Below are 23,757 nucleotides of genomic sequence, written 5' to 3'. Positions count from 1 at the left end.
AGACTTAAACACACCCTAAAATGCACAAAATAAAGATACCTAGTGAAATCAGAATGTAACGGTGAAAGATACATGTATGTGTACGTTACTTGCAAGAAATATGTTATTTGTTCATCAGTTTTTAAAATAACAAGTAAACTGGTACTGATTATATTGTGCAGGCACCTGCATACCAAGAGGGGTTTTCACTGTCAGAAGTAATTTTTATTGTAAAGTTACATCTGATGCACCTAAAAATAATTAAATTTAAACCTTTCTTGTTACTTTATGGGTAAGTTTTATATGTAAGTAAGTTAAATTATCCTGTTTTCAGATTGTTCTAGGATCTTTTTATTGTTTACTTGTTCAACAAAATATATTTTAATGTACAGAGAAGTAAGAATTATGAGTTAAATTCTAGTTCATTTTTGTAATGCAATGTAATCCTGTTGTGTTGTTCGGGCTTGTCCAAAAGCGAAATTGCACAGTTAGCATCTTTGTAGTAGTTTGTCTTCTCAAATGTTTTTTGGGCTTACTAATAAATGCTAGATTTTAGAGGAAAAAATTAATGCTAAATATTGCTAACAGATGAATGTGGGTAGCACACAGGTAGCTAACCATTTTAAAAAACTATGGTAGCTGGGGAGTTTTTGCATTTTCAATTATTCCTTGTAAATGAGTTGTGCATAACTTAAGCTCTCGTCTCCATACAGGCAGAACAACTTCGACAGCATTATATGAGTAAGTCCAATGCAGAAGTTGCAGAAGCCCATCAGGCTTTACAGCCAGTTCTTCAGACCATTCGGGAGCTCCAGAGAAAGGCAGGTACCTCTTAAATATTTAGTCTCTGAATTTTGAGATTTTTTTTTTAATATTATTTTCATGCATTTATCCAGAACTCCATCTGTTTTATTATCTCTAAAGGTTCTTTGAAAGCCTGTTTGGAATGGGACTTCATCAGTGTGCGTGTGCGCACACACGCAGAGATCCCCCAAACATATCCTGTGTTCCTTGCATAAAGAGGCACACAGTACTTGATGAACAAATGACTAAAACCACAAGTACATGGTGGGATGATTCCAGTAAAATTTAACACCATGCTTGATTTTTATATTAACTGTGTTTCACTTGTAATTTAGGTAAATAAGTTACAGGTTTTTGCTTTGAAACATTTCTGTGGTGTATCAGATGGTATTTCGGTTACTCTCAAAGGAACGGTTCTTTGACAGGGATTTGGTCATTGTGCTTAAGGCTTAATTGTGTTTAGTCAATATGACAATTCAGGTTTCATGGGAAGGTGCAAGCCCTTAATGAATTGATGAACACCTGAGTTGAAATGACTCTTGTCATTTGTGTAATAGTAAAGAAATGGGGGCAAACGGCACATGAGGAAGTAAACTTCTGCATCTTCTTTCACCATTTAAAATTATAAGGTCACTTCAGTGTTGCTCTTTATTAATTTCACAGAGAGCTTACTTTCTCTGATTAAGTGATCCTTTCATCTCTTTGAGAGAGAGAAAAAGGAAACGTCGAGATTACAGTATTTCTACGTGGCTATTCTGTGTAGATGGCCTTGGTGAATCTAACTCTATTGAAGCCATTTGAAGGTGTGGAAGTAGATGGGAATGTAGAAAATTTCTTAATCATGTATTCACTTAAACAGGAAAGGAGGTATTTTTTAAGCATACTCTCATCTTCCACTTTCCGTGGAATTTGCCAGTCTGTGTTTGACTGTGGGCTAGAGAGCAGTATAAGCCTCTGCTGCAATGAGTAAATTAGTTATTTGTTGAATGTTCATGGATAAATCTCTTCTTTTGCATACAGATACATTCAGGTTCTCCTTGGTGGTTGGATGTCATCCAAACAGCAATACAGTATGCCATTGATGAGGAGCTTGTTCAACGTGTGCAAAATGAAATCACCAGCAACTACAAACAGCAGATTAATAAGCTCTCCATGGCAGAGAAGTAAGAGAATAGCTAAAATAGGCTAATGAATACAGTTAAGTCTGCTCAAGTCCTCTTATCAGTTTGTGCTAACAGTTGCAATTAAATAGCAGGCATTTTTGCATCAGACCATCTGGCCTGCAATTAAATTTAAAAAACAGTCCCCCCAAAAGTGTAACTAGGTAGAACACTTAAAAAGAAAAACAGGAGAATTACAGTTTTCTCCTAGACAAGTATTCTTTTAAATGTTCCTTTGTATTATCTACTATGGTTTTACAGTCTTCTGTACTCAAGAAACTGCTGGGTAAGAAAGATTCAAAGTTTATTGCATTAAAATTGAGTAACCTCTAAAAGAAACTGACTTGCTTAAATGGAAAGTAGATAGACGATATCAGAAAATCCTCGTCTAACAGCATAAAATAGCATCACTGTTTTTCTGAGCAAAGAATTTTTGTTTGGTTTCATGTTAAAGAAAACAGTACCACTGTTGTTGTGTGCAATTACAGAATAATGGTATGGAGAGGACATCTGAAGGTCACCTAGACCAACCCCCAGCTTATAGATCCATGCTCAGAGATTCAGCCCCATCAGGTTGCACAGGGATTTGTCCTGTTGAGTTTAGGGTACCTCCAAGGAGGGAGATTTCGTAGCCTCAATGTGAAGCTTGTTTTAGTATTTGACCCACTTGCTGGAAAAAAAAAATAAAAATCCTTCTATCTAGTTAATATTTCCTATGTTGCATCTTGTGTCTGTTGTCTCTTGTCCTTTCACCGTGTGCCTTTGAGAAAAGTTTGGCTCAGTCTTCACTGTACCTTCTAGTTAGAGAGATGTAGAAAGCAATAAGGTCTTCCCTGAGCAATCTCATTTTAAGGCTAAATAAACCCTTTTGTCCTAGCTTCATGTTGTACGTTCTGTGCTCCAGCTCTGTAAGTTCATCACAGAAAAGGGAGACATAGGAAGCAGAGTGCTCTCACAGTTTAACTTCAGGCAGTTTTCTCAGCTACATGAGCAATCCTTATGCTCTTAAATACAGTCTTCCTGAATCATGCTTTAGTTAAAACCATATTTTTTTTATTTTATATATATATATATATATATATAAAAATCTAAAAATAGGTGTATATAAATGCATGTATATATGTATATAAATATCTAATGTGTATATAAAGTGTGTATGTGTGTATAAATTTAAATACTTAAAATATGCACAGATTTTAATTGAATATTTAAAGACATGTCTTCCAGTATGACTACTCTGTTATCATGATACCAAAAGGTGGCAATTCCTTGCCCTTGCTGGAAGTAAGCATATCTTTTACTTTTCAGTACTTAACATAATTCTATTGAATAATCTAAATAAAGATACAAAACTTTACCTTTTCTTTCTTCAAAACTCAGAATTATGCTGAGAAGGAAGAAGGAAATTCTCTCTCTTCAAAATGGATATTGGGGCCACCCAGCTGGAAAGTAGCTTTGCAGAAAAGGACCTTGGGGGTTCTGGTGGACACCAAGTTGACCATGAGCCAGCAATGTGCCCTTGCGGCAAAGGCGGCTAATGGTGTCCTGGACTGCATTAGACAAAGTATTGCCAGCCCGTTGAGGGAGGTGATCCTTTCTGTCTACTCAGCGCTGGTGAGGCCACACCTGGAGTACTCTGTGTCCAGTTCTGGGCTCTCTGGTACAAGAGAGAGATGGACATACTGGAGAGAGTCCAACAAAGGGCCAAGAAGGTGATGAAAGGACTGGAGCATCTCATATAAGGAGAGGTTGAGAGAGCTGGGACTGCTCAGGTGGGATTTTCTCAATCTATATAAATACCTAAAGGGAGGGTGCACAAAAGATGGAACCAGGCTTTTTTTAAGTGATGATCAGTGACAGCACCACCCAGCAGTGGGTACAAACTGAAACACGGGTGGTTCCCTCTTAACATCAGGAAATGCTTTTTTACTGTGAAGGTGACTGAGCACTTGCACAGGCTGCCCAGAGAGGTTGTGGAGTCTCCATCCTCGGAGATACTCAAAAGCCATCTGGGCATGGTCCTGGGGAACCAGCTCTAGGTGACCCTGCTTGAGCAGAAGGGTTGGACAAGACAACCTCCAGAGGTCCTGTCCAACTTCAACCAGTCTGTGAGTTGGTGATGTGAACGTTTCATGGTTAAGTGTTATTGGAAAATGATGGCATCTCATTCTGGTCAAAATAAATTTGAGGAAAGGATTGTTTGCATGTTCACGCTGATCTCATATGCCTATGCATCTATCTGTATGCTTGCCTGTGTGATAGTGGCAAAAACTTGATTTTTTTTTTTTTCCCTCACTTAAAATTAGCTATTTATGAAGTTTCTTTTTAAATTGTTGCTGCTTACAGGTTGTATAACTTTGGACAACCTATGTGCAACTCAACTGTTTCTTTTATAAAATAGGGATAAAACTTATTTCCTTTTAAATTTATTTTAGCATATGCAATAAAATGTAAAAAACAGTGTCTTATGAAGTATTACTGGTCAGTGGTGGAAGCTACAAGTGCTAATCTCTAGTTGACTATTAGAGATGGTTAATCCAGGGTGTAGTGTGGGAGATTTTCCTAAACCTGGAATATTTGGCAACTGATACTATTAACAACAGACTTGTGATTTACATGCAATTTACATGTATTCTCAGACTACTGGTTAGGTAAACTAGTCTATTTTATTTTAAAATACATATTGCTTAACTAGGTCATTTTAAAGGCCAAACTTTATTAGTGTTGTTAAACCTGTGCTTTCCTTTCCACACTTTACAAAAGGTATGTTTTGGATTAAACTTTCCATATGGCGTAGAACCACAGTCTTTTAATACACTGTCTTGTATATGAATGCCAGACCTTGTATGAATGGCGCACTCTCAGCAAGAGACCTCTGCTCACAGCAGGAACACAATATGGGAAGTGCTTAACTGGTGTTCACGTTCCCTCTCCAATCATGAAAGATAGCTAAGTTTTAGGAAAATGGTTCACGGTCATGTCTATTCAATAATGTTAATTTTGAAAGCTAACTTACAAAATGCAGTATATTTTTGTGATGGGTGCATGTGTCCGCTGTGAATTGCACAGGTGCATTGAAAATCAGTTTGTTGGCCAAGAGATGCAAATAAGACTAGAGTATGTGCAGTTGTTTACCTTTGGTAGATTTGTGTTGTGGACCAGAATGTTGCAGGTTGGTCTTGACTACTAATATTTGGTCGCATCTCTCAAGTCTTGGAAAGAGTCTTTCTATTCTACAAATACCAGGCATCATCTCAGGGGATACAATGGAATGATTTCTAACAGTTAGCATTACATGTAGTAGTAATAAGCACTTGCTTATGATATGAACTTCATATGTTGTCCTGTATTGCTATTTAGCTATTTCTCTTCTACTGCAAAATAAGTTTGGATTCAGTGTGCAATCAGTTCCCTTTTTCTTTAAATCAGATTCCGTGACTGCAGAGGCCTTCAATACCTGCTCACAACCCAGCTGGAGGAAGTGAAGAAGTTCCAGAAGATTGTAAGAGAAGCAGTGAAAAACTTAGAAGGCCCTCCCTCTAAGCAGGTTATTGAGGCTGCCACTATCTGCCATTTGCGACCTGTTAGACTTCCACTTAACAAGTATGTCTTGAAAATAGAAAATATACTTTAGAGGTGTATTATTAAATTTTCCTTCATTTGAAGTAAGAAGATATTAAAGTCTTTATTTTGTACTCAGGGTTTGCATGCACACAGATATCACAGATCCATTTGTTAGAATCATGACCTTACTTTGGGTTTATTGTTTTAAAATCTTTTCCTGTCAGTTATTATATTGAGTGTACATAAGACTTATTTTTTTTTTTAAGGACTTTGTGTGGTTTTATATGTTGGAGTAGGGAATTACAGGAATTACTCTGGTTTCTGATGAAATTCTGAGTGCTTCTGTTTTCAATTTTCTGTATTGCAGCTGTGTCTTTTGTAAGGCTGATGAGTTGTTCACAGAATACGAGTCAAAGCTCTTCTCTCATACGTAAGTTCATAGCTCTGTAAACTCACTACTAAAAAAGTGAAAGTTGGATTGTTTTATAATTTCTACTTAAAGTTTTCTGAAATAACTTTATGAACAAATTACAGCAACTTCTTGCTAGTGGCCTTGATAGCAATTTTACTGATCAAGTTTAATTTTCTGTCTAAATTTCATTTGAAAAAGTTGTGTACAAGGAATGAATACATGCCACTGTTTCTCAAGCTGCTATAATACGACCATATATTTGTAATGAAGTCTTGAAGTAGTCAGAAAGTGTGTGTATAAATACAAATGTGCTAATTAAATGCATACTCCTGTTTCATAAAGTAACAAAATTTGACTAAAGCCACAATGAGAGAGGAGATTTCAGACATGAATGCAGCTGTGAGCTGAAAGCAAGGTTGCAGCAGCACGTGGTGTGAGAGAGGTATGCATAGTGGACAGTCCTGAGAGGCATAGATTACAGCCCTCTGCATGCTTTCTCTTTGACTTTTATCTCTCATATCCCTCACAGTGTCAAAACGGGATTCAAAAATCTTGAGGTCACTGAGAAAACATTTTGAAAAGTCTTTACCAGTGGGAGCTCTATTACCTAATGATTGCTGTGCTTCTGAATTAGCATTGTTTGTCAAGGAGGGAACTGAGAAGCTGTAGTGTTCTTAAGTAGTGCAATACACAGCAAGTTTTGCATCAGAGTTTAACTGCAACTTCTACTGATTTAAGAAGTCAGAATTGCAAACTTTTTAAATGAATGTGACATTAATCATTAATAACTACTGAACGATAATTAAGATGCGTAAGCCTTTACAAAAGCTATTGATGATTTTGAGCTGACAAAATGGCCTGTGTGGTGATTTCATTGCTGGTACTGAGGTTACTGTGCTCAAAGCAAGCGTTTGGGATATCAAGTAATAAAACAGCTGTTTGGTTTGTTTGGTTTGCTTTATCCTTTAATCAAATATTAGAAGGCTGAAATACATGGTGAGTAAGTAGAAATGGATGTGGAAGTACAAAATCGGTGATAAGTATTGTGTTGGGTTTGTTTTTAAGTGTTAAAGGCCAAATGGCAATATTTGAGGAGATGATAGAAGATGAAGAAGGGCTTGTTGATGACCGTTTGCCCACCACAAGTAGAGGACTGTGGGCAACCAGTGAAACGGAACGTGCCTTGAAAGCTATTCTCTCCTTTGCCAAAGCTCACCGAATGGATGTTAAGCTAACCGAAGAGGGCAGCATATTTCTGGAACTCTTTGAAGCATGGAAAAAGGAATATAAGGTACAGTAAATGAGATGGTGACAAAACAGTTGTGTAGTCTGTTTAATGTAATATAAACAAATTCAGGCTCAATATGAGCAAATCTAAGTTGTATTCCTGAAATTAGGGTTTGCCTACCCAAAGCCTTTTCACAGTGCTTCTTACAGGATTTGATTTAAAATGGTTTGTAGATTTAAGAGTTTCTAAAAGCTATACTGGCTACTAAGCAAATTAATAAGCAATGTAGTTGCATCTATTAAGACAGCATGCAGATATAATTAAATGTGTTCATCTGTTTAGTTAAATCAGAATGTACCAAGACTCAGCAAATCCAACGTTGATCCATTCTGTAATTCAGTCTTGTGCTAGCTACAGATGTCTTTTGATTATTGCTTTATTTCCTGGATCTTGTTTACTACACAATGTAACCTGAAATAATTAGTCTCCTGTTGTTTGGATCAGAGAGGACTACAGGAGTATACTATGGCTTTCTTCATGCACCTGTGTTTCCTTGCAGTGAATACATACCAGGGATGGAGAAGGTGGAAGGGCTGTTGCACACAACGGTCTCATCCTGTCTTACAGCTTAGGTGTAATCAAAAGTGTTTTCTCTTGAATGCTTCTCCTCATTTTTAATTAACACAGACTTAGGCTTCAGTAGAACACACTTGGTACACTAGTGTCAGGCTTATTGACTCTTTCATACATTTTTTCTTTTTTTGTGGTCTGACATGAGAGGAAATTCCTGTTCCTTGACAGGTTTTTCACCCTGATCTTTCTCTCAGGCCTTCTATTTCATGATTCTAGGAAATTGTCACTTAACTTGCTCTTTCCTGAGAGGTTTTGAAAAAGCAAAGATACTTCTTGCAGGAGTATGCTATCCCAGAATTTAAACATTTGTTATTAGCTTTAGTCCATAGAAGAAGAGAAGATACTCTAGAGAGTGATTTACTTTAGGTATCTTAGATTAACTAATGGAATTCAGGCTGTCTTTCTTTTTCAGCAAACTTGGTTACTGATCACCTACTTGCCCCAAATTGGTGGCATTACTTAGGAGTGAGACTTAATCTGGAGTTGCCTTAAATCACTAGGTTACAGTGTAACACAGTGGAAAACCTTTTTAAACAAAATGACATCTCAATCAGCATTTGGGTATCTGATAGTTAAAGTTATTAAACACCTAATAAAGTTGTGTTGTTCTCACAAAGTCAGGTCACTTGCTTATGGTACCAAAATGCTGACTGGAGAATAATGACCCTAGCTGTCCTCACGCGTCATTATTTTATGTCCTTGGCTTGTAGCGGTTCACAAAAGGAGGACGACATAAGGTAACTAGTTACCAAGGCGCTGCTATGTGTTGGGGATTTTCTGCTGCAAGAAGGGAACACAGTCTCTTCATGTCCTTTTACTTTAGGAAACAAAAGGTGGGACTGATTCGCCAATGAGAATGAAAATAGTACTATTAGGATTCCATCTGTCGTGAGTTGGAAATACTGATTCAATTGTCTGTACTACTGTCATCTACGTTGAGCTACAGGGATGATACTCTGTGAAATAACCCTTAAATCTAAAACAGTTTTTTGGGGGTTTTTTTGGTTTTTTTTTTAAAGGAAATGTAATTTTAGCTTAGTTTCCCCCTAATGTAATTTTAGTTTCTTTAGTTTTGGGGGAGTAAGCTCCTTTCAGCTTATTCTCTGTCCTTACCCTGTATGACAGGTTTAATCCACAGTAATTTTGTTTGTAATCTAGGCATAGCTCAAAACAAGTTTTTCTTGAGCTAAAAGAAAAACCTCAAACAACCAGCCATCACATCCCCTGCAACTGAGTGTTTAGAAATATTTTTACAATTGAAAAATCGGAAATCAACAAATAGCAATTTTTGACATTTGCAAAAGGTCTTAGAATTTCAGTAAGATCACTGAAGATTTTTTTATAAATTACGTAAATAATAGAAAGCTTGGGAAGAAATATTTTACAGTATTATCAGTAATTTTAAAATGTCAGTTTATATGTATAGTATACTTCCAGTTGTAGCCGTTTCTTTTGTAGAAAGCCAGAATTTACTTTTTTCTTCAGAGAACTGAATCTGATGTTATCTTCACCTTGTGCTTGTCTGTGCTTTTATCAAGACCACTCAAACTGTTAACATTCCTTAAAACATACTTCATCTTTCAGAAGCAGTCTTAGTACTATAATAGCTAGCTGGTTAAAATTGCTTAATCATTTTTCCTTATTTTATTCAGCATTTGCTTAGTCTTGCAAGGCATTTTGTTTCTGAACTTCTAGTTGCATTAGTTATTGTAATAGTAATAGTTGTAGAAGAAACGAGACGCAGCTGTTTATCGTTGCTCATAAAGAGAGGCTGGAAAAGAAAGCAAGCAAGATGATGTCTATACTGTTTGTTTTCCTTCATAATTTGTTGTAGTTGTGGCCGAATTACTGTAAAGAAATATTATCCCTTACTCCAAAAAGATTTTCACATTATACATTGTATGACAGAGTCATATAAAGGGAACTCAACTCAGTTCTGTTACTGATTTGTTTAGGCTTTTCTTACAGTTACTTCATGAATATTGGATGGTACTAAGGGATCACGTGTCTGCTATTGATGAACTGGCAATGGCTACAGAACGGCTGAGAGTGCGTCATCCTGACGAGCCAAAACCAAATCCACCAGTTCTCCACATCATAGAACCGCATGAGGTAAAGTACTTGGCAGGAAAGAAATGTTTTGGTTTTTTTTTTCTGAAAGAACCTACCTCCTACAAAAATAAAATCTGTTATCTAGGTCTGTGTATAAGGTCTATAATATGCCACTGTTTCCATTTCAGAAAGCCTTGGTGGAATAAAGAGTTCCTATCTATTTCTACATTCAGTGTATGGGCCTTTTGGAGCTTGTAACTCTTATTTTGATATATTTTTGTCAGCCTTCTGACTGTAAGAGTGGCGTGTTTCCAAAAGACTGCTGTCCTTCCAGCAGCAGGTGAATGGCTCTGGGACCTTTCTCTACAACTGTCCAGTTTTCAAGCTGGTGGAAAATTAAGTTGACCTGATTTCTCACCCATGTTGCTACTTTCCACAAGGATGTAAAAAAAAGCAGTGAAAACCTGAAGGATAAATCTTTTTTTCATGTCTTGGAATTTCTGAGCCACCTCTGAGACACTTTCTGTTCACGAACATAGAAAAAATGCTGGGTTGATTTAACATCTTAGGGTTTTTTTGTTTTGTTTTGTTTTTTCTCACCAATAGCAATATGTTTTCCATAGAAACATTTTGTGCTTTTTTTCAGTGAGATTCAGTATTAGATAAAAGTGCTTCTTTTCTTTCTGTAGGGGAATAGATATTTCATCTGTGTGTTAAAGCAATTTTTAAAACAGAGCACTTTGCTTAACAAATGTTTAACAAAGTCTAAGATTTATGTATGTATTTGCAACAATAAAAGACAGACCAATTACCTTGGCCTTCATACTTTCGGTGCTTGATTCTACTGCAGTATTAATAACTACACCACTACCAACTGTAATTAATCTAAAAAGGAGTCAGCTTAATGTTTCTATCTTTGTATAGGTTAAATGAAAAGTGAAAGCTTCTAAGAAGTATAAAGAAAGTAATTAATTGTTTCTTAGACATGATTTTTGGAACCAGCAGTAGAGTCTAGGATGTATTTGGCTGTAAGAGGACATGATAAATTGAATGAGATTTGAAAGAAACTTTTTAAAAAATTAAGTTGGTTTTGTCTCTGGAAAGAACCAATAATGCAAATAGAACAACAAAGAGCAAGTTTGTATACCTCCTGGGTCTCAGCCCATTCACAGTACTATGTTCATACTGGGTACAGGAAAGGAACAGATAATCAATTTTGCTTAGGGAGAAGTGCATCTTAAATTTACAGAATGAGCTGTTCTATCTCCAGTAAATTATTCAGTTGAATTCTGCCAAAAAATGAATTTAAGCCTCATTGTAAAACTTAACTATTTTTTTTTCTTTTTTTAATACGTGTTTAATACTGTTTCCATAGGTAGAGCAAAATCGAGTGAAACTTTTGAATGACAAGGCAGTTGCCAAATCACAGCTTCAAAAGAAATTAGGACAACTTCTGTATCTCACTAATCTGGAGAAAGTAAGGTTTACAGTTCCTTGGTCTTTACCAAAGTGATGTACTCTGTTTACCTAATAGAAGAAACCTACCATTATTTTTATTTAAAACTTACATTTTTAAGAAAATGTATTTTTTATTACATGTTGGAATACAGTGTGTTGCTCTTTCTGTTATTGCATACTCATAAAGTTATTACATTATATATTTTGGCTATTTGCTTAATTACACAGTTATAAAATGATGTAGTTTTAGGTGGTTAAAACTTTCATTAAAAACAACTGGGCCATGTTTAGTAGAACCCTTGTAAAATTATGTACATCTTCATGTACCCTTGCTATTTTACAAATAGCTTACCTTCTTAACAGAAGGACAAGCAGGTCTGTAGCTGAAATAAGTGGTAAAAAACAAACAAACAAACAAAACCAAACCAACAACAAACACCCCCTCCAAAAAACCAAACCAAAACAAATAAAAACAGACAAACCCCATGTATGTTACATTATTTTAATCATAGCGTTCAAGTAAGTACAATTATGCTTAAGTAAGCATAGTTAAGCATGATTAAGTATATTTTAAGTGCTTTTAGAACAATGTAAAGCTGATAGAAAATATGAGGAGTTTCTTGTTTGAAGCTTGTATTTTAGCAGGATTTTTCAAAGCTGTAGTAGAGATGGAGGTGCTCTCTGGACTGCAGTATGAACAGTGCTCCTTTTACTTACCATAAATTACATATTTTTTTAACTTCCTCAAGATAGACTTACTTAATCATGAATGATGTTTTTTAATTTGTTCACACACTTTTTTAAGGACTTCATTCATTTTTTCTAGAAGCTTGTTTTAAATATAGAATAACTTTTTATTTGTTGAAACACAAAGTTTATTTTTTTTTTCTACTTTACAGTCTCAGGATAAAACTACTGGGGGAGTTAACCCGGAACCATGTCCAATCTGTGCACGTCAACTGGGAAAACAGGTAAGATATTTAGTCCGGAGGTTTTCCTTTTTAGAATGTCTTTACCTAGATCGAGTCAGTTGTGTGTTCAATTTTCAGCATCTGATTTTAAATGAACATTGTATTGAAACAGGGGAAATAAGCCCTTTCCTGTAAAGTACCACCCAGCCTCTCCCCTGAAATAACATCTTGCTCAGTTACAAGCACCTCCACAGGCTTTAGCTGTTGACATCAATGCTTAAGTGTTTTGATAGAAGTCTTCCAAAAATGTGTGTTGCTGATTGTTTTAGAACAGAAGTTGTGCTTTCATACTTTTGTCAGCAAAATGTCTTTGCCATTTATAAACTCATAGAATGAAGAAATAGATAAACTTCTGTAGTATACTATTGTATTTTACTGTAACTGCTCTTATTGATAGTATTTTTTTCTTCTAGACTTTAAAGAAATGGATATTAGCTACTTAAACAGTAGTAAAAAAAAAATAGAATAAAGACTGGCAATCAGGATTTCTTTCCTCACCACTTACCTCCTGAACTGCAGGAGTTGAAATTTAAGTGAGATTTAATCAAAACTGATCTATATCATAAGGTGCAAAGCCATAGTTTATTTACCACGCATTAGGTAAAACATGAAAGGACTCCTGTACAGTCAGGCTAAATTGGCTCTTTTTTTAGGGTAGCTATTTTAAGATGTTTTAGCTTCTGTTAGCTTTATAGACATGTGTAAGCATGAACCGCTGTCCTGCCATGTTTCCAAAATCCCCTCTGCGCTCTTCTTCCAAGGGTGATACAGGTTTTTACAGAGAACAGTTGTTTTCCCTGTTAACTGTCATTATGCTTCATCTCTGAGCTGGAGGAGCTCACTGAAAGGAAAAATAGTCTTTTATTTAACTTTGGCTCAGACTGCCACTTGAGATGATAGTAGCCTTATGTTGCAAGGAACTTTTAAAATGCTTTGTATCCCATTTCTGCATGACTGAAAGAATCTTACAAGGCCTGAAAGATCTTTCTCTTTAGTCAATTCCCTCTGCTACTTGGACCTATGAAAACTGTGGTTTGGGTTTTGGTTTTTTTTTTTCCCCCCTCTTAGAATGGCCTATAGAACAGAATAGTACAGAGTAAGACCCTATTTCTAGGTGCAAAACTATTGGTTTAGAAATTACTTCTCAGTTAAGGAAGGTCACAGCTGACACATAGATGTTCTAGGCCCTCAAAGGAAGGACAGCTTCTGCAATGCAGTGTTTTGTTTCTAATGCATTCTGCCTCACTGTTCAAAATCTTCTTTCTTCTTAAATCCAAAAATGTTGTTTAGGACTTAACAATATGTAAAAATTAAAGCACTTTCTTTAGGACTTTTTTAATAAAGACTGATCTAGTATGAATGTATAGATACTTTTACAGAAGACCAAGACAAACATCTGTGTAATTTTTTTAAAAATGTTGTAAATACTTATGGTTTAAGAATCATCATTCATAGAAATGAAAGACTGTAATATCTTCAAGTTTAAAACTGGGAAAATGCAAAAAATGAACAGTAAATGCAGAGAACTTCTGTGGATCATGAATCTTTCTGTGCTGGAAAACTTTGAAATCCAGGCTTTTTAGCAGATGGAGTGCTAAAAATTCTAAAATTCTTCAATTTCAATCTGATGAGTTTCATGAAAATAAAGTGATGTTTCTATGAAAATGTAAATTATCATTTATTAATACACTGTTTTTCTTTTGCGTTGATCCGAAACTGATACTGTGTTATGTTCGTTTTTTTAATTCCCTACATAGTGGGCAGTGCTGACGTGCGGACATTGTTTTTGTAATGAGTGTATAGCTATCATCATAGAACAGTACAGCGTTGGCACCCGCCGGAGCTCAATTAAATGTGCCATTTGCAGGCAGACAACATCTCATAAAGAAATATCGTATGTTTTCACTGCAGAAACTGCAAACCAAGAGGATGATATTCCTGTAAAGGTACGTTGTTTATGTGAGCTTTGTGGCCCAAACTTTCAGGAGTGCATGTTTGTTGTGTGTTGTTGCATACTGTGTTTAGGCAGACAAATCTACCATACAGTTTTAGAAGTGGGTTCACTTTTATGATTAGTTTTGTTTAAAACAGGTATAGTTCTTTTTCTTTTGAATTGGACGTGATGTATATAGGCCTTTCTTGCAGTGTAATCAATGCTTTTGCATCCTTTCCTGAGGAATGATACACGTTTTCCTGTCAAGTGAAAGGGTTTTTGGTTTTTTTTGTTTGGTTTAGGGTTTTTTCTTTTTGACTTATCCTTTTCATAACTTTTAAGAGTTTTGGAAGCAAAACGTGAAAGGAAACAGTGAAAGAGGATATCTTTTTAACACCTACTCTTTAAATGTGCCTGAGGAAAGGTCTTGTAGATGTATTACAAAATTACACATCTGTTAAAGTAATGCTGTCTTGGGGCGTGGGAGGGAGGGACAGCTTTTGCTGAGCTTTAGTTATATTTTTGTTTAAGCATTTGACACTGGGTAGAAATAAATGCTGTTTGTATGTAGGTAATTTTTTTTTTTTTTTTGTTATGGTGTTTTTGGCTTTTTGTAGTTAAGGAGAGAAGAGGCTTTTTGGAGGCATAGTTTTGCTGTGTTTGCTTGAAATGAGTAGTTTGAGAAAGCTGCCTGTACTGTAAGGCTGTTAGGATAATGTAAATATTTTAAATGCCTAAGTGTTCATTGTTAGCCAGAGAACGTAAATCCTGATTCTGAGCTTAAGATTAGTCATCTGGAATGTTTCTCGACCTACCTGAGAAGTAGAGTTTTGCATTTTGCATGTCTATGTAATATTGTCTGCTATATAAACCATAATTAGGAGGAAAAAAAAGACTACTTTTTAATAGGGGTGAATGAACATTAAAAACATGAAGGGAGATTATATCTATGCTTCCTCCATCTAACTTGTCCTCTAATAAATGAGTGGACAGGTTCTAATGAGTATATTCAGTATCTTGACCCAAAGTTTGTTCAGTAATAAATCAAATCACAGTAGAGAAAATGAAAAATTTTAATCCCATAAAATATTTATCAAAACCAATGCTTTTCATTGGAACCTGTTGACCATTAATTTGTTCTTTGGAGAAAGGTTTCTCTGTTGTGATGTTGGGGACGTTCTCTTTTCTTTTCCCTACAAGTGGATCAATAATAACATGGTTGTGAGGCCATTTCCTTCAAGCTCATCCCAATTCTTTTGATGTAGTTGCGTGGTGTAAGCTTTTTCTCCATATTCTAGATTTGTTGACTCTGTGCAGCTGGATACTCTGCAGCAGTATTCTTTCTGGGTTTTTTTGTTTGGTTTTTGTTTGAAAAATCAAAAGAAAAGCTTTGGAAAAGCTATTAGTGCTTCTTGCCTATCTGCATTTTAAACTTGTCGGTATTTGGTTAAAGCCTCACTGACTGGATACATAGACCTACTGAAAAGATGATTGTTGAATAAAGAGTGACTTTTGGTCTTAAAACAGTTCCCTGCCTGGGCAATTTCTTTCTCAAGGCTTTCCACTGAGCATGTACAGCTCTGTTGAAGACCAGTAGCTGTATTTTCTACTGTGACTGCCTGTGTTTACTCCTTGTAGCCTGGCTTTCTAAGGAGACGAGGTCTTTTAGGGACTTCTCCCTTAATTTAGCAACCCATTAGATCATGTCAAACAGCCTGACAGAGAGTCTGAGTTTCAAAGGTAATTCATTTTCTACAAGTCTTATTAAAATAGCCATCCACATAAAATATGTCTCCTACTTAGCAAAATACTGTGGCTTGACTTTCCCCTTACTCCAAAAGATATCTTAAAGTTTGTAACTTGTGTGCCTTCCTAATGACAAAAGTTAATGAACCTCTAGACACAAATGTGTAGGAAATCAGACCTGATTGCTCTATTTTATCTACTTTTGTTGGTAACAGAGGGCTTTCATTGAGTTGAAAGCAGGGGTGGAGGAAGAGACAGCATCTCCATGAATCTTCATCAATATTGACACATAAATAGTGCATAGATACATTTTCACTTTGCACAAATCTGTTATAGAGTAGTGTTAAACCAAAAATCTGTGGTTATTGCAGTTGTGGGAAAAATAGAGGATTCTGGACTAAAATGCAAAGGTAAAGGACTAATATTGGTAATCTTTTGATTTAGATGATACTGCTATCTTTAAAATATGATTATAATACAGCTGGACATACCAATCATAGTTTTAATCTGGTTAGTATAGTTAAAAGTAATAACGAAATGTGCTGACAAAGAGTTCCATGGTATCTGTGCAAGTGTCCTTGAACCTTGCAGGTATACTAGGGTTGCTGGCCTTTACTGAAGTCGATGCTACCACATTCACACTAGTTATGTCAGCCTCCCTGGACAACTGGAATTCCATTTTATAAGTAGATGCCTCCTAACTTAAATTATTAGATTTGAAGTAGTTGACAGCATGTGGCACCAGGGGGAGTAAATAGGCTGTATTTTTGAAGTGCCAGTTATTAGGACCTCACTTCGTAAGTGTTTTTAACAGATGATTTCCTCAGGGTTTAGAGATATTGCCCTCTAACAAAATTTCAAATAGGTTTCCTAAATCACATTAAAAAAATAAATAGAACAACTAAATTTCATAAGTAAAACGCAGAAGGAACATGTCATCTACTGTCCTGTCTAAAGGGTTGTAGTGTTTTCTTGAAGTATTTCTGCATCAAAAACTTCAGGCAAAGCAAAAATATGAATTCTGTGTGAATTCATATGTCATCTTGAGCAAGGCCTGTTCTTATTTCATGAAAAAGTAACAATTTATACTGTAGCTTCACTGTATGTACTATCAAAACAAGCAGCATTGTTTAAAATTTCTACCTTATATTCCTTTAAGGACAGTTAGCAAAGGATAACTAACTTATTATGGTTTCTATAGAATACTGAGGTTAAGATTAATGTCTTGCAGTATATATATGAAAATTGTGTTATTTTATTCAGCATTTATATTTTCTTTTAAACTTTCTCAGTCCCTCTGGTCTCTTTCAGTATTCAGTGCCCAGTGCCCCTGCCTCCCCCCCCGCTTTTAGTACCAGTGCTAACCATCTTAAGTTAATGCCTTAGATGCAAAAGGACTACTGTAAATGGCAGCATTTTATACTGAGAGAGATATTACTGACATCCCTGCATGTTTTGGTTCTGTAAAAGCTTCCAGTGTTTGGTCAGTATTACAGTGTGTATTGCCAGCCTGTCACCCGAGACAGAAATTGTTTGTTAGAGGGTAGTTTTGATTCTAATGTGTGCTGTTCCATAATTAATTAGAACTAGCTAATCTGTTTATAAATACTTATCTGGATATTCAACAAAATTACAAATTCAAGGTGTATGGGTAATGAGTGGGGTAACACTTTTTTTAAGACAGGCTGAAAGCTATCAGTTTCATCTCGCCATAAATATTGAGAACAAAATTGAAATTCTGTGTGCTGTGAACCAAAGCTTTAGTCAATTGTTAGTTCAATGACAAGTCTAATATAGTTTGTCTCATATAATGTAAGCGGAGGGGTGGAGAACTTTGCACACTTAGTGAACTTGTTTAAAAAATAGAGCAAGAAGACTGTAACCACTTTGATCATTGTACTGTTTTTTCTTCGCCATAGTTCCTCTGACTGGTCTTGTGCAAAGTCATGTTTGTAACACCTGAGTCACAGGAAGTCTGAAGGGTGGAAAGATGAACAGTGGCTAAAGCTACTATCTCTTATAGCAGGGAAAAATAGGACCTATGGTAAGGTCCAGAAAAAGTCTCTGAGGAAAAGACGGTCAGGGCAGATTAGCCAGAATTGTCATCATTGAATCACAGATGAATGGCATCAGAAAAGTACGTAAATGACCCTGGAATGTATAAGAAATACCAAAAGTTAGTCTCACATCTCCTAACTGAAGGTGGTTATGATTGGCAGGCAGCTGCCGTAGGGCTGCAAATGTGTCGTTCATCCTTGCGGATCATAACACCTACTAACATAAGCATTTTTAATTGTCTGACTTTTGGAACAGTGTTAATGTCTACCAGGTGCAACAGAGATGTCATGAAAAAACCTGGTTTACTTCTACATCTATGACACAGAGTTGGAATCACTATAGAAGACCCTGGGAAATAGAATGGTACTGCTTATCGCAGCCTTTGGTAAAACAGTCTGCAGAAAGTCTTTTACATGTATTTATAAGCATGTATTTAGCTGCATAACATATGAATGATCAAGCAGCCCAGCATTGGTTCCCAACTTGTGCTTAGACTGCTGACATCCTTCCCCGCCAATTCTGCAAGCAGCATAACTTCAGTAAATTTGATCTGTCATTGTAGCAAGCCAACATAGTTAATTCAATGTTCAGAGGACAGCTGCAGACAGAAATAAAACAATATTTGTCCAGCTGAATCTAGTGCAGCTTGAAATTACTATGCATGTAAGTACTAGTAAGGAATTAAATAAGGGCTTCTTAAAAAAACACATTAGGTAAAATTGTTGTAATACAAAGTACATACTGAAGGAAGTAGAGAGAGAGAAAAACTGTTTCTCAGAATCCTCTTCCTGACTTAAGGGGAAAGGGAGGAGTACAGAAATCAAAGTGGACAAAAAGTAAAATGTAGTATTGGATTCATTAAGCACTGAAATGCTTCTCAATGCAGAATATGAAGATGTTTTCATTGCAGCGCGCAATCCTTCAAGAATTAATTTAATCATATTTACCAATTTCTTATTATTTTAAATATAATTAACAAGCTTCATAGTACTGAGCATAAGTTTGGTGTTGCCAGAGTGAGAAACAAAAGCAACAGAAATAGCGTTCAGGTAGGTGTTTTCATTGGCAGTTTTCAAGAGGTGTGAAGGGAGGGAAATTTAAATGTGCATTTGGAAGATTCTTTAAAGATTGTGCCACTAAGTTAAACCTCAGCAGACCTAACTGGCATGTTTGGTGCAACTGCACTGCTTGGGCTATCCATTCTGCCTCACACAGAACTAGGTAGGTGTGTCTGTGTGGCACTTCTTTCTTCCAAGTGCTGTACATGCTGTGATACACCGCTGATCCTATGGCAGTGCATGATAAGGCAGGTAGAAAAGCGGTTCAGTGCTACTTAACCTGCCCTTCCTCCAGGTTGCTAATTTTTAAATTTGTGTAAAGATATGCAAGAGTCGTAATATAACATTATTTAATAAAACAATGAATGTGAAAGGAGTTGTTTAATATCCTACTTTACTAATGCTGTTCTTTGACTTTTCAAAGGGAAGTCACTCCACCAAAGTGGAAGCTGTGGTCCGAACACTGAAGAGAATTCAATTTAAAGATCCAGGGGCTAAATCCTTAGTTTTTTCAACGGTATTAATCACCATTTTCTGTCTTGTCTTTGTGTGTGTGAGAGTTTAAAGCGGTCATGATATTTTCAGGAATCAGTTTAGCTACCAAAATGTTGAATCACTCTGTACAGCCACTTGATTGTTTTGAGAATTTGTAGGGCAATTCATGTAACTGGGAAGTGAACAATGGTTGTAGTCAACAGATGTAAGAGCTTGTTTCTTTAAAGGGCAAACACTTAGATTTATATGGGAGCATTAGAAATTCTAGATATTTTTAAATGTACTGTCCAGATATTTTTGATACATTGTAAAACTGGTTTTGTGATGGCTACCAATTTCTTTTATTCAAGCTGATCTTTTTAATTACATTTCTTATTTAGTTTTATGAAAGATTTGATTCCCGGCACACAAATCTTTCTTTTTTTTTTTTTTTTTTTTTTTTTTTAACTGCAAATGCTAGTATTTTGAAAGGCCTTTTTATCTACTCTTTCTTAGGGAAGTTACTATATTTTAGTTGTCATTGTTGTTTGTAATGTTGACTTACTTTTATTGTGTTACATGTTTTTGTTGTTTTGTTTTGTTTTTTTACAGTGGCAAGATGTGTTGGACATAATTTCAAAAGCATTGTATGACAACAACATGATTTTTTCCCAGATCAATGGAATTAGTAAATTTCAGGTATATAAAGGATATTTTTCTTAAAAGTATTTTCAGTGGGGAAAACTACAGTTCATGGAAGTTAATTTGATCCTTTTACTTCATGGCTTCATTTGAGAAACTGAAAGAGCAGCAAATTTGTTTGGCAGAAGCTTTGATCTCTAACTCATTAATTCTAAAAATCACAATCACAAAAAGCCACAATTTATAGCATTTGGAGATAAACAGTACATTCACTTTTGAGAAAGAAGCATTGGCATGGATGTTAAGGATGAGACACACTGATCAATGTTGCAAGAAGTTCATGTCTTCCTGATATCAGTTGAGTATCTGTTCTGGGATGAGAGGTGTTGCATCAGTCAGGCTGCAAGGCGGTCACTCTGGGGCCTGTAGTAGCTGCTATGATTTCTTGAAAATATAGAGATGTCCCACACACTTTTTACTGAAGAACTTTTGTCATGCTGCTGTGATGTTTGCCTTTTAGGAAAATCTCTCTGCATTTAAATATGATCCCAACATCAATATTTTGCTGCTGCCTCTTCACACTGGTTCCAATGGCCTAAACATCATCGAAGCAACTCACGTTCTGCTTGTGGAACCTATTCTGAATCCTGCACATGAGCTACAGGCTATTGGCAGAGTACATCGTATTGGCCAAACAAAGTAAGAGTTAAAACTATGTTGAATGATTTAGATATGGTCCACAATAGAACTGCATACTGTAATCAGAATAAATCTAGTTCACTGAACTTCTCAATTTTGGAGATGAGGGTATTCATAGGAATCCTATTTTTAAAGATGATCATGTAAGGGACAGAAAGATTAAAATAAAAAAAAAAAGTTTGCTGAAATTACACAATGTGTATTTTAGGGAGTTCTTTTGTGCTACAAGGGTAAGGTGCAGAAGCAAATTGCATTTAGGCATTTAGGAAGAGTGTAGGCTCTTGAGTCCAAAATCCTGAAAAACCTTGTTCAGCTGCTGCCCTATTTTATGTGTGCCATTGATGCCTTAGTTTTTAACTGTGAAGTTCTACTTGTAGGCATGTCCCGAAATGTAGCTCTGCAGGTCTGAGCAACTCACCATATACGTCATATGTGGCTAAGTTCAGCATGGCCCTTCCTAGTTTCCTTGAGAGGCTCCTTCTAGCTGGTTATTCCCAGCTCCAGATTAGGAGCTGCATGTGTACCATTAGGTGGGGGTTAGGGGGGAGTGTTTGGGTTTTTTGTGGGGGGAGAGGCGGGGGGAGGAGGTTGGGGTTTTTTTTGTGTGTTTTGGTTTTTTTTTCCCAAAAAAAGTAAGTTATAGCACACACTTTTTAGAACTGATTAGTTTTTAAATCACAGTTCTGTCCTCTCTCCTGTCTAGATATTTTTGAAGACATTAATGAGTTTGCATATCTTTTGTTTGTTTCAGTGTTGTAGATTTTGCATGGGTAGTACTGAACACTTAACAAAGGTTTTGGAAAGTTTGTTCTGAATAGATAAGATGTATATGTTTTTCCTTAGGTTTCATGTCACTTGAAAAAATAATAAAAAAACTCTGTACACGAAGAAGAAAAATAGCTGGAATCAATTCTGGGTTAATAATATTCTAGAATAATAGTGGGCTTTGCGTTCTGGAAATGGAGGCAAAGTGAGAGGGCATGAATGAGCATGTATGTGAAAGAATGTTTATGAACAGGTGGATATTTGGGTGTGTTGGTAAAGATTTTGAATTAACTGTGAGGGCATAGGAAAGATTGATTGCAATAGCCTGCTTTATAATTTTACTTGATGCTGGCACAAAAGGTCTGGCAAAAACCTTGCAATAAAACCAGCAAGAATGTGTGCTGTACTTCATAGCAAGACTTCAGCAAGGTTTATTTGGAAAAGGGCTGTGTTCGAGTACAGTGAGCATAAGGCAATACTCTGTTTAGTTTCACTGGCGCACTGTTACCAGTTCAGTTGTTCTTATTTACTTCTCCTTTTTTTTTTTTTTTTTTTTTTTTTGGGTAGACCTTTCCCTATGAATCACAAAGTATTCCCCCAGCATTTCTCTGTATAATGTTACCTGCCAAAGTTTCAACTTAAGATCTGAAAACCATCCAAGCACTTTCAAGGCTTCATATCTTGAAAAATCTTTATATTGGGGATCCTGGAGTGATTTTTCATTTTTATCTTTGGAGCTGACTCTTTTCCATTTCTCTTTCTTATGCCTGACATTTCTTTTTTTCTTTTTATTACAGATTTCTTTTTGAAATTTTATTTCATAAATGGAGTTCTCATTTTGTTTTATGTTTATTGACATTTTGGGTTTTATGTTTTACCGGTGTTTACAATTTCATGTTTACTGACTACAATTACTGACTTTAAAAAAAAAAAAAAAAATTTTGCCATCTTCTAGAATAATATTGTTAAAACTCTGGGAATGAGCTTTAATTATCCATCACACTGAGCTCTATCTCTTGGACTGACTTGTGACAATGCAGTGTAAACATTGTATATAACCAGTGGGCCAAAGTCATTTCTTTAAATGACAGGCTAGGCTCTTGAGGACTGTTTGTTTCTAGTAGGGACACAGAAAGCAGAACTTTGCCCAGCAGCTGCTTTAGGATTTTAGTTAATACAGCTTATATTCATTTAGTATGTGATCCAGCCAAGTGGAATTGTGTGCTCTGGGAGGCACTAAGCATCCTTAAACGTCAGTTGAAGTTGTCAATCACCTTGTAAGATTTCTTTCTTAAAATACAGAGGTGTTTTTTCAGCACTTTTGCAATAATTAGTAAGAGACAAAAATGTAGTCTTGAACTTTGACAGCAACAGTGTAACTTCTGCTCACTTCTGGTCTTGTTTTCTTTTTTTAAACACATTCAGATCTACCATTGTTCATAGGTTCCTGATAAAAGCAACAATAGAAGAGAGAATGCAGACTATGCTGAAAACTGTAGATAGAAGGTATGTGTTGAATTTTTTTAAAACATCGCTATTGCATTGAAAATGAAAAGGTGGTTCTCAACCATGCTTTTATTACAGTTAGGTATGCATATCTTACATATAAACTTCAACTGTTCTCCTTCAAATTGTTCTGATTGACAAAAGTTTTAAGACTTGAACAATTGATCTGTTAACCTGGTTCCAGTAACTTGAAGCTTAAGGTATTTTAATTCTCTGGAGAATATTTTGGTTACATTTTGTACATTTTTTTTCATAAAAGCCCTACTAATTAATAAATTATGTGTTATGATTTATCTTTTCAGTTTACCTATTTCCATTAGTATAAAAGCATTACAATTAATGGAGTAATACTAAGCCTGCCACTGGAGTAACAGCATATGTTATAAGCTCTAATATAGGACATTAATTCTGTCTTTCATTATTTTTAAATTCTACAAACCTAGGCTGTCTGTTCTGTGTCTCACTGGTTGGTTTTGCAGTCGGTGCAAGCATTGTCCAGATGCTAGCTCATAAGTCAGTCTGGTGTGCAGACACAGAAAGCAGTTTTCACTGTGTTTATCTTTTCAAAATCTATAAGCAATGACAGACTGGGAGTGGAACAAAAGTGGTATTTAC

The 23,757-nt window shown here is 35.8% G+C and overlaps 1 protein-coding gene across 5 annotated transcripts in view; it reads left to right on the top strand.

Annotated features, from left to right (window-relative positions):
• Positions 1–23,757, top strand: part of SHPRH (SNF2 histone linker PHD RING helicase) — a 57,869-nt gene that overhangs the window by 31,015 nt on the left and 3,097 nt on the right. For 3 of the 5 annotated variants that reach the window (XM_082306398.1, XM_082306397.1, XM_082306399.1), the window contains exons 17-29: positions 693–800; positions 1,804–1,946; positions 5,373–5,546; positions 5,875–5,937; positions 6,985–7,210; positions 9,749–9,892; positions 11,208–11,309; positions 12,190–12,261; positions 14,019–14,207; positions 19,481–19,573; positions 20,143–20,229; positions 20,693–20,871; positions 23,062–23,142. In XM_082306398.1, coding sequence (XP_082162524.1) covers positions 693–800; positions 1,804–1,946; positions 5,373–5,546; positions 5,875–5,937; positions 6,985–7,210; positions 9,749–9,892; positions 11,208–11,309; positions 12,190–12,261; positions 14,019–14,207; positions 19,481–19,573; positions 20,143–20,229; positions 20,693–20,871; positions 23,062–23,142 — 1,661 coding nt within the window. Of the gene's footprint in view, positions 1–692; positions 801–1,803; positions 1,947–5,372; positions 5,547–5,874; positions 5,938–6,984; positions 7,211–9,748; positions 9,893–11,207; positions 11,310–12,189; positions 12,262–14,018; positions 14,208–18,253; positions 18,362–19,480; positions 19,574–20,142; positions 20,230–20,692; positions 20,872–23,061; positions 23,143–23,757 lie in introns of those variants that run through there. The other 2 variants (XM_082306400.1, XR_014227613.1) reach the window with 2 other exon arrangements.

This window comes from Platalea leucorodia (genome assembly GCF_965183815.1).
Source record: "Platalea leucorodia genome assembly, chromosome: 3".
Taxonomy (NCBI): Eukaryota; Metazoa; Chordata; class Aves; order Pelecaniformes; family Threskiornithidae; genus Platalea; species Platalea leucorodia.
This window is presented reverse-complemented; position numbering and strand designations above follow the sequence as displayed.